Source organism: Paroedura picta, chromosome 4 (assembly GCF_049243985.1).
Source record: "Paroedura picta isolate Pp20150507F chromosome 4, Ppicta_v3.0, whole genome shotgun sequence".
In the NCBI taxonomy this organism is placed as follows: Eukaryota; Metazoa; Chordata; class Lepidosauria; order Squamata; family Gekkonidae; genus Paroedura; species Paroedura picta.
The window spans coordinates 98,065,759-98,076,963 of record NC_135372.1 but is presented as its reverse complement, the minus strand read 5'-3'; the positions used below and the strand labels follow the sequence as shown (position 1 = coordinate 98,076,963).

General features: G+C 39.7%; 1 protein-coding gene across 1 annotated transcript; it reads left to right on the top strand.

The window, feature by feature from the left end:
* The first annotated feature begins 609 nt into the window (after nt 1-609).
* LOC143835965 (gastricsin-like) lies at nt 610-9,415 on the top strand. The gene is made up of 9 exons (XM_077334526.1): nt 610-768; nt 2,602-2,752; nt 3,245-3,362; nt 3,565-3,683; nt 5,159-5,358; nt 6,152-6,274; nt 6,970-7,117; nt 8,110-8,208; nt 9,037-9,415. The coding sequence occupies exons 1-9, from the start codon at nt 713-715 to the stop codon at nt 9,190-9,192; spliced, it is 1,170 nt and encodes a 389-aa protein (XP_077190641.1). The 5' UTR covers nt 610-712; the 3' UTR covers nt 9,193-9,415.
* Nucleotides 9,416-11,205: the final 1,790 nt, after the last annotated feature.

The following is an 11,205-nucleotide window of genomic DNA, read 5'->3' as shown; positions in this document are numbered from 1 at the left end:
TGAGGTTCACAAAGCTGCCCTTAGGCAGGTCTCTTACTTTCAGCTTAGCCCATGTTACAAGTCATTGTGTGGCTAATACTAGTGTTCATTGGTAAGAAGTTGGGATATACATGTAATAAACAGAATAATGTAGATATGGCTGGGAGTGGTGGAATTCCTCCATGATGCAGTGCTCTATACCCCTCATGATGTCTGAACAGATCTGTCAGATCCAAAACAGAGTTTTTTTGTTTGAGTCAAAGAAGTCTGTTCCATAGCTATTTCCATTTGGATGCTGATGCTTATTGATAAGAATATGAACAAGGAATGTTTATAGTTCCATAGTCCCCTCCTCTCCTGCATTTTGACCAAGCTCCATACGTGGAGCTTTTCCTTCTTTGGAAAAAACACTCCCCATAATTATTTAATCTCAAACAAGTGGAAGATAAAGTGGAGCTAGTTGGTGATGTGGCTTTGGTGGTTTGAGAAAGCTGTAGGTATGTGTAGGTCAACCCCTGCCCCTGAAAACAATGAGCTTAATATAAAAGAGTGTTTGCTTTTCTGGCTAAATAGCTGTTCTTGAGATAAAACATAAACTGATAAGGTTTTGATCCTTGGGTGAAGGGGGTATATAAAGAAGAATTTCTGGTCTTCCATTTTGCACCTAGAGTCTAAGACCAATCTGTAGTAACTAACCATTCACTTTAGAAACAGCACACAGGCAAAGAGCACGATGAAGTGGCTGGCCCTTGCCCTGGTGTGCCTTCACCTCTGTGAAGGCATTGTCAAGTAAGTATGGAAGAGTATGCTTTCTTCTTCTCTGCTGCAGCAGAAGAAAAGGGTAACAGTGAAGGAGATTCTTGGCTGTTCAGCAAATTTATCACTTGGTGTATTCAGTACTATCCAGCTTTCATTTCAGCCACTGGGCAATTGCTAATTTAACTAGAATTAAGTAAATAGGGCGACATCCAAATGTTCAAGATTTCTATTTTTTTTCTAGGAGAGTATAAATACATTGCCCTTTAGCTGGATCTCACATGCATTTTTTAAATAAGGAAATCTCACATGCATTTTTTTTAAATATGGAATTTGGTTCTATTATTTATTTATTTATATTTATTTATGGGATTTATTCACTGCTCTTCCCAGCATAGCTGGCTTGGGGGGATTTATGATGTTTCTCTAAATAATTATTGGATTCATAGAACAATAGAACAGTGAAATAATTAAACAACATTCCACATTGGTGTCACATTAAAACCTGTTAAACAACAAGGTCATCTAATGGTACATATATTCATGTATTCATATCCCAGTCTAATTTCCAGATGTTGGTTTCCAGGAGCCCAATCCAATTGAAGCTAGTAATTATGTGTGCAGACTAATACTATCCGTTTTTACTGAGAAGAAAGACACAGTGTGTTCAGTGGAATTTACTCTCAGGGAAGTGCACCAAATATTGAAGCCTTGTCAATTAGTATAGATGAAAAATATAGGTATGTCAGTCCTGTTCTTCCCAGTAGGACTTCCAATGCAACTTTATGCTAAATTCATTGGTATTTACTTCTGAGTAAACATGTAAGCTGAGAGTCATGACTAAATTTTAGCAGGCTTGCAGGCTTTGACTATAAAATGTAGATAATAGCTGTTTTTTTAAGTAAATTGAACTGGCAAGTGTAAAATACCCTTAAGATGCAAAGTTGATTGAAAACTGTTTTTAAAACTTTACAAGCCATAAATATTATATCTGAATATAAACATTCTCACTCAAATTCCATTTTTAAAACTGGTAAAAATTGGATTTTGAATCCAGCATACATAAATTATATATGACATTTTCTGCAAAAATACATGACATTTTATATCTGCTGCTGCTTCCAATTGTACACTAATGCTGGTTCTTTGTGTTTTCAGTGGCTTACAAGAACTAGACTTGTGGTTTATTACAGGAGTATTATAAACAGAAACAAGATTTTTTCAGCGTCTCATCATAACGAGCCCATTTTCTTGTACTCAGTAAAGCACATTGTAGATTACTGGTGCTATATACAGGCCATTGCTTCATCTGATTTAGCATTCTTTCTCAAAAGTTGCCAGGCAGGAGTCTTGGGAAACTCCCTTGGAAGGCTTCATTTGTTCTTACCAGCATTACACAGCTATCCTGTGAATATGGCAATTCCATTTTCAGTTCCCTTACTAACAGTCAATCATCTGCCTTCCTACCATGCACACTGGGAACCCTTTCCTTCCGGCTGAGATCACAATCTAAATAGCCAAATATACAAAGGAACCTGAGCCCCCAAAGTCTGAACTACACTTTATATCTAACAAAAATCTTTATAAATGCACAGGACATTTATTCAAAACATACATGGGAAAAGGTAGACTTTCAAGATCTGTAAAAGATGGATGATGGAGGAACTCTTGTTTCTGTATTTCCTGTCCTTCCCCCCAGGGAACTCAGGGACATCCATACTTTAAAAAACATCAGTTTGGATGGTGCCCTGGTAGAATCAGATGTAAGTCACTATAACTGCTTCACTTCTTTAAGAAGATACTCTACTTAAAACTCAGTACATAAGAGTTTCGGGCTTCTTACACTTAACTCTCCATCCCTTACAGAGTTCCACTGACAAGATTCAAGTCCATGAGGGAGGTCATGAAGGAGAAGGGTGTTCTTCAGGAGTTCCTTGAAAAATATCATTTTGACCCAGCCAGCAAGTACTTGAGCAGCTATGCCACTGGCTATGAGCCTCTTGCTAACTACATGGATGTGAGTAACAGACTGATGGGAAGGACTGCAGCTCAGTAGTAGACCTATCTGCTTGTATGCAGAAGTCAGGTCCTAAATGAAATTCACATCTTTTTATTTATACATAATGAGTACAGAACTGTAGAAGAGTGTTGAAGAGATGGAGTAGAATGTAAATTCATGGCAGGAAAGTATAGTATATAACATGGAAATTTGACAGACAGCATTTAGTTATGAATGCTGAGCACTTTATAATGTATATGTCTATGTTGATGTGGTATTATTGAAATTCTTACAGCTTTTTCAACCACCCAATACAGCTGCAGTATTTTCTAACTCTCCTGGCTCTCAGCTGTTTCTTTATTAAATATTTGCTATCTGTAGGCATGGATACGTTTTTGCCAAATGATAGCAGAGAACTTTTGTTGAAAAATAACAAACTGAATGAGCTGGGAAATTATGGGGATGACAACATGAAGAGGCCACTGATGACAAGAACCTTCCTTTCTCTAGATGTCCTATTATGGCCAGATCAGCATTGGAACTCCACCCCAGAGCTTCTTGGTTCTCTTTGACACTGGGTCCTCCAACCTCTGGGTGCCATCTGTCTATTGCCAGAGTCAAGCTTGCAGTGAGTATCCTCAGCCCATGACTCCATAAGAGGCTGAAGAAATACAGCAGGAATGAAGATAAACTCTGGCTTCCCTTTTGCCACTGAAAAAATCTATACACAGATTTGGATTCAGTGGTGGGAGGGGGATATACATACTTTATGAAAACATTGTTATGGTTAGTGAGCTCAAAAGTAACACCTTTCTTTTCCTCGCTTCTAGCAAATCATCCACTATTTAACCCCAGCCAGTCTTCTACTTACTCCACCAATGACCAAACCTTCTCTCTGCAATATGGAACTGGTAGTCTCACTGGCATCTTTGGCTATGACACAGTAGCAGTAAGTAGCAGTGTTTGGAAAGAGTAAGACATTGTGGATAAAGGTTTGGTTTCATCAGAAACTGTTGCTTTGTGAACAAATAATAATGATCAGGAAGAAGTTCAATGTTAACAACCTGATGCAATGCATTGAGATAATTCAGGTGACCATGAAATAAAATTCTCTCTGCTGTATGCCAAGCTGCAGATGTAGAAAGCTGTGAGTTGTAGAAAAGGATCATGAAATCTCCTACAGCCAATGTGAATCTGTTTTTTTTAAATGTTTAAAAAATGTTAAAAATCTTACTCAGTAAAATGTTCACTTGGCCTCCAAGGACAGCTGTCTATGGATGTTACTAAAGGGCAGCAGCAGCAAGAAAATTTCCTCACTTTTACAAAGGTCTATCAACTGGGAATTCTCAGCTAAATAGTTTTTGTAATGGATTTGGGGGACTACTGAGTGATATCTTGAGAGCCAGCATGTGTAGTGGGGTAAGGAGTGGCAACTCTAATCTGGAGAACTAGGTTTGATTTCCCACTTCTCCACATGCAGCCAGCTGGGTGACCTTTGGCAAGTCATAGTTCTCCCAGAGCTGTTCTCTTAGAGCAGTTCTGTTGGGGCTCTCTCAACCCCACCTACCTCACAGATTGTCTGTTGTGGGGAGGTAGTGTTTGTAAGCCGCTTTGGGGCTCCTTCGGGTAGTAAAAAGTGGGATATAGAAACCCCACTCGTCTTCTTCTTCTAAAGTCTGAATATGTTCACTGGACAATGAGATTCAGACATGCTGCTCCTCAACCTTTGCATTGCTATGTTGAGGACTGACAAGACTGTCAATCTCAGATTGACAAGAGGTAATCACAGCAGTGTTTTGTGCAAGATAGGTCTGTTTTACAATGTTGTACATTGGGTTAACCTGGATGAATCACTGAAAGATTTGCAAGCCATTCTATCCCCACCACTCCTCAATGCTTACCAGCTCCATGACACATAATTTGCACCATGTCATTATAGTGCATCTATTATCTCCTTCATAGTGCATTCATATTCTCAGTTGTACTGGAAGATGATAGATTGTGAATACTGGAAAACAGAGCTAGAAAGCATGCTATTTCAGTGCAGTGATCACCATGCACCATTCAAAAATATTAATTATCAGAGGATTACTTTAATGTAACTCAACTAATTGCTGCCTGTACTTTTCAGTTTTGTCCCTCACTAGCAAATGGACAGAAAATCAAGAGAGTAACTCTCAGAGTACAACGGTCATTTTTCTTGACTGAGTCCTGACAGAGTTCTTGCCCTGTAATGTCTTAAATGACCCAAGACTCTTCAGATCATTGTATGTATAAAAACAGATTAATTATTCACTTTTCAATTTCCTATATTTGTGAACTCTGGTTAGGCAGTCAAAGTGGCCAATTGATACCCTGCTCCTCGTGCTTTTAGTCATGTGCTTTTACGGCTTACTTGAAATTATGCTTTCTGTCCTTCTCTAGATCCAAGGCATTTCCATCACTAACCAGCAGTTTGGCCTGAGTGAGACTGAGCCTGGCACTAATTTTGTCTATGCCCAGTTTGATGGCATCCTCGGTCTTGCTTACCCTGCCATTTCTGCTGGTGGTGCTACTACTGTGGTTCAGGGGCTGATGCAGGAGAACCTCCTGAGTGCCCCTGTTTTCAGCTTCTACCTGAGCGGGTAAGGATGGAGATGTTTTTCTTTTGGCAATTACATTTCACTGAAGACAAAGTCACAAGGAGTTATTAACTCTGATCTTCTACATAAACTCATTCTTTTCTGTATGACAGTGGACAATCAGCTTCAGTCTAAAATGGTAGAGGAGAGTCTGTTAGAATTCCCAAGTTCAATATAATTTCTCAGGAAAAGAAAAAAAAAGAGTTTCCTCCCAAAAAATATGGTGTGAGAAATCTGAAATTGTACTATTGAGAATAAAAGTTACTATATGTTGGTGCTCCCTTATGTAAAAACACATTGCATATGAAAAGCTAGCATGCTAGGGAGATGGCTGAACTACCATTCTTCCCCCTGACATCCCGTGTCTTGCATATGTACAGAGATTATTCTTTGTATGGAGGCACAAGGAAAGATGTGCTAGTTTGGAAGAAAATCACTGGAGGTTTTTCCTATTTATTTCTTCCATTTTTGAGAAAACTTGAGTTCATAAAAATCATAAACACAAGCCATTGATTGGCAAAAATCAGGCACTTAGCTTGTTAAATCAAAGGGGGCAAAGAACTGCACATATGTGGATTTTATTCTCAGTTTAGGGCTCCTTATCTGCTATATCTATCTGTTGATTTGCACAGTCCATAAACCTGCATTATTATATGTGTTTATCTTCTCAACATGGAGCTGTCATGGTCTTGGTTTTGTGCTGTCCTGAGACTTCAATATGTCCTAGTAATAGACTAGTCGCTGTGAAAACCTATACTTTGAACTGCCTTTCTCTGCCATGTACTTGTGTTGCCAGGCAAGAGAGTTCCCAGAATGGTGGTGAACTTGTTTTGGGAGGAGTTGACACCAGCCTCTACTCTGGAGAAATTGTCTGGACTCCAGTCACTCAAGAAGCTTACTGGCAAATTGGAATTCAAAGGTAACAGTATTCTAATTATGCACAAAGACATAAGGATGCTTGCATTTTAAAAAGATGGGTGGTGACACCAACCAGTTTTCCACTCCCAGTTCATACCCTCTCCACTTTGGTCCCAATGCTGGTCCTGAGGGTCCACCAACCCCTCCCCCTAGAAAGATTTGAGGAGGTTCAGTGGGATGCAGAAGGAGGGGGCATGGATGTCTTTTAAGTCTTCAGAACCTTTGTTTAGATACAGGCTAGCGTCTACTAGGAGCTAACAGCCTGATCAGAACTCAGTTTTGTGTTGAACATTATGGATTTTATACTCATTGGAGCTATTTCTCCACCACCCCATACATAGCAGCTCAGTTTGGATACTGTGGAAGAAGATCAAAAGAACAGGCACTTTGTTTATACAGCTCTTCTGAGAATAATAATTAAGTTAAAAATAAACATGTATAATTTAATTTTGACTTTGGGAAAGCTCTCTTCTTGTTCAAAGGGTCTTAGACCAAGCAATATGACCCTTATAGCCCAAGTACAAAAAACTTACAAGAATAACCCTGCTTTCTTTTGTAAGCAATCATTTCAAATTAAAGGGAAATCACGGCTATTGTGGTGAGTCCATGAAAACATCAAATTCAAGCTAGCATGTTATCTTTGCTTACCCACCTCATCGTATCATCTAACAAAAATATCTTAATTTCCCCCCCTAGCTTCTATATTGGTAACCAGATCTCTGACTGGTGCAGCCAGGGATGCCAGGCAATTGTTGATACCGGAACGTCCCTCCTCACTGCTCCACAACAGGTCTTTGGAGAGCTGATGCAGTACATTGGAGCACAGCAAGACAGCAATGGACAGGTAAGGGAAAGCAGCCATGCTTAGGAAAGATGGAGGCTCTACATTAGCAAGGTGAGAACAGTAAATTCTCAGTGTCTGCAAAACTTAGCATATTTGTATAATTGGAGTCCTCATTTGGATGTATATGACAGTGCACAAAAGCTCCTGACAATTCATTTCTCTTATGGGGAGGTGGAACATTATTCAGTGGTCAGAGAACTCTGAGATTACCTCCCTGCCTCTAGCTCTCGGCTTGGCTTTGGATAACCACAGCAACAGCAAATTCTCTATTGGCAAATGTATAAAAGGTACAATATAAAGGAAAATATATATTAAAGATCCTGCTGCAGTATAAATAGAGTAAGCAAGAGCTAATGTCATATTTTAGAATGAGATAGGGTACATTCACATTCACAACACCTCATTGCAAGTTGTAAAAATGTTTGCAATTGATTCAATTAGGATAGTTTCTGGGAAGTCAGAAGAAACAGTCGGACCTTAATTTCATCAGATTGCTGTTCTCTTTTACAAAGCAGCAGGTTTAGGAATTTAGCTCGGATAGTGAAATAAAATGGGCAATGACAAAAAGTGCAATTGATTCGGTGCAGCATGCATTTAAAGTCAGAAGGATTATAAAGCCTTTTTTCAGATGTTGCATTTGCAGATATCCAGTCATGCTTATCAAGAGCATACACTAACTGTAATCCTTCTGATATGTGACATCATTATGCTGTCTGAACCGCACAGATGTTCAGATTCAGTACATACTACATGAAACTTTTTTTAAAGGGTTTTCTGTAGTGTGTACCAAACCCCAAAATACATATGGTGCCCTATTCAGATAAAATGGCAAGTGCATCTTTTGAGAGCATTATGAGTACTGCATGCTCTTGTTGCTGGGCTCTCTGTATGTGGGGATACTAAAAAAAAAAAAAAAGCTTAAGGATGCATGGAATTCAACAATGGTTGAAATAAATTGTAACTTTTTTCTTGTCTTACTACCTCTTCTGCAGTACGTGGTCAGCTGCAGCAACATTCAGAGCATGCCCACCATCACTTTTGTCATCAGCGGGAATAGTTTCCCTCTCAGTCCTTCTGCCTACATCCTTGAGGTATGTGATTCCATAAAACAACCCTGACCCAGGTAATCTTGGGTCACCCACAGCTTGCCTTTGTTTACTGTATTATTTCTCTTCTACAAGGGCTAACTGTATTTTCCTTTACCCATGTGTTTGCTTTTAGCAAAATAAATTTTCATGCTATACTTTATAGATAATGGCATACTTGTTTTTTTCTATATGACATGCAAAAAAAAATGTGATGGACCAAGCAATTCTTACCGATTATTATTTTTTTTAAAATAGCAATTCTTACACTCCCCGGGCAACAAGGGGAATACTTCCTCAGAGGTAGAATAGAAAACATGTCAACGGTGAACATCATAAGTGCATCATTGATGTTGAGCAGTTGTTTAGAGCAAATGCTGGCAGGGGCTCATGTGAATTGTAGTCTATGAACATCTTGAGGACCACAGGTTGACTACCCCTGCTCTAAAAAAACCCCAAATGCTGTCATTTAAAAACAGTATTAAGTTGCCATGATTTCATACATTTTAAATATTAAAAACTATTGTTCCAAGTGTGTTCATGAATCTGACTATATTCATTCCATGGTGATAGTTTCAGAGGGTAGCCAATGTTATTCTGCATTAAACGAGATAGACTCAGTTCCGGGAACACCTTAGTGACCAAGAGTATTGCTGGGGGTATAAGATTTTGAGAGTCAGAGCATATCTAACAAAGGAAGCTTTGACTCTGAAAATCTTATGCCCCCAACAATCCTCTAGGCCTCTAACATGCTCCTGGACTTGAATCCAGATATTCATTCCACTGCTTTGATGAAGACCTCCAAGTGAAACTCTGTTTTTTTTCCTTTTACAGAACAGTGATGGCTATTGCAGTGTTGGCATCATGCCCACTTACCTGCCATCCCAGAATGGGCAACCTTTGTGGATCCTTGGTGATGTCTTCCTCAGGTCCTACTACTCTGTTTATGATGTGGGTAACAACCAAGTTGGCTTTGCTGCAGCAGCATAAGCACTTCCAGCCATCTTCTTCATCATTCCAGGCTACATCTTGCTTCATCCACAATTATTCTTCATGCCACTACACACAAAGCGTATTGGCCTTCCTTTTAAAGGACCTAACTGCTTTTTTCCTGCAATGCCTGAAACCTTTCCTGTTCACAATCACTGACCTGAGTGCTGGTCCTCTTTTAAAGTGACTGCAAGTGCAAATAAAGTTATTACAGTAACAGCAATTGCTTACTTTATTTACATTATTTATAGTCCACCTTCCTCACATGGGCCCAAGGCAGATTACACATAGTGAATCGGTATAATTAACAAAATTGAACATTCGGTAACCATTACAATGGGATTTTAGAAGTCTGGAACCATCAGAAAAAACTGAAACACAGCATATGTATTAACATGACACATGAAGTGGTGCAGAGATTACATAAAAGGTGATTGTAAGCCACTTTGAGACTCCTTCAGGTAGTGAAAAGCAGGGTATAAAAACCAACTCTTCTTCTATCTGGATTGAGAGTTGGATACAGCTGAAACTTTCCACTAATTCAGTGGTTCTCAACCTGGGAGTCGGGACCCTTTTGGCGGTCAAACGACCCTTTCACAGGGGTCGCAGCAGGGTGAGCAGCTTGGCTGGGGGGGGGGACTGCCACTGTTGCCGCTCCTCCCGCAGGCACCTGCCAATTTATGTACAATTTATATACGATCATGAACAATGGATCTTCACGCCATTGGTCAGTTTTGGTTTAATTTATGTGAAAGAACACTTGCATAATTTTATGGCTGGGGGTCACCACAACATGAGGAACTGTCTTAAAGGGTTGCAGCATTAGGGAAGTTGAGAACCGCTGCACTAATGGAAGGGGGAGAGTTTCACCAACTACTCTGCCTACAGCAGAGCTCTGATTTCTCCTTCATGGTGCTGGTGGCGTTTCTTGTCCTCCAAAAGCATCACATGCAAGGAGAGGGAGGAGATAAAGTCATGCTCCACTAACAGAAATCTCCTCCACCATTAGAAATTTTCCTTGGGAATCAAGCCTTGTTTTGGAATTATCATAAAATCATGCTATTTTTATATATATTACATTATGTTTAAGAGTACCTTACAACCCTCTGAAAAGGACAGGCAGGGCTGCTTTATCATTTGTGCAGAAAGAGTTGAGCCCCAAGTTGATTAACAGAAGCTCTGCACATTATTATGGAGATGCCACTTTAATTGCCTTTCATATGATGTCTTCTTCATTGCCACCCAATTGATATGTATGTGAGTGTGGAGGGGAGAGTTGCCAACTTTGGATTGGGAAATACCTGGAGATTTTGTAGTGGAGCCTAAGGTGGGTGACATTTGGGAAGGGACTTCAAAGGGGTATAATGCCAGAGAATCAATCTTCTAGAATGCCAATTTCCTCCAGGTGAACTGATTTCTGTTGCCTGGGGAATCAGATGTAATAGCTGGATATCTCCATTCACAACCTGGAGATTGGCAACCCTAAGAGGTTCAAGTGAATAAATGATAGTATCCTTCTGGCTTAGCAAGCAAATGTGAAATTGCTTGGAAATTAAAATATTCATGGTGGTATAATTTTCAGGGTAACAAATATTTATCACAACCCACAACACTTGTCAACTATAAGTAAAACTGAATAATTTTAAGTGACAAGTTCTGAAGTACCCTGCAGGAAGGGTACTTTGAACAAAGGCAAGTTCTCACATATATTGTCCAATAACACACAGAAAACACCAAGACGAAAATATTATCTTAAATAAGTGCAGGGCTAATTTGGTGGGTTGTTCAACAATTCCTGTTGCTTCTCTTGATGCTTTGGTTCTGTCTTGGGCCTGCAAAGAATGTAGCAGTTCCCTCAATAGGATTGCCAGCTCTAGGCTAGGAAATACCTGGGGATTTGGGGGAAGAAACCTGAGGAGAGTGGGGCTTTTTTGAGGGAGGAGAACTTCAATGGGGTATAATGCCATAGTGATCTCTGTTGCCTGGCAATCAGTTATAATAGTGGGAGACCTC

Bases quoted from the DNA above. Each gene is read 5' to 3' on its own strand.
- LOC143835965 (XM_077334526.1), top strand. From the start codon at position 713: ATGAAGTGGCTGGCCCTTGCCCTGGTGTGCCTTCACCTCTGTGAAGGC. The intron at 3,684-5,158 runs GTAAGTAGCAGT...GTCCTTCTCTAG, and splicing joins TTGGCTATGACACAGTAGCA to ATCCAAGGCATTTCCATCAC. The intron at 7,118-8,109 runs GTAAGGGAAAGC...CCTCTTCTGCAG, and splicing joins AGCAAGACAGCAATGGACAG to TACGTGGTCAGCTGCAGCAA.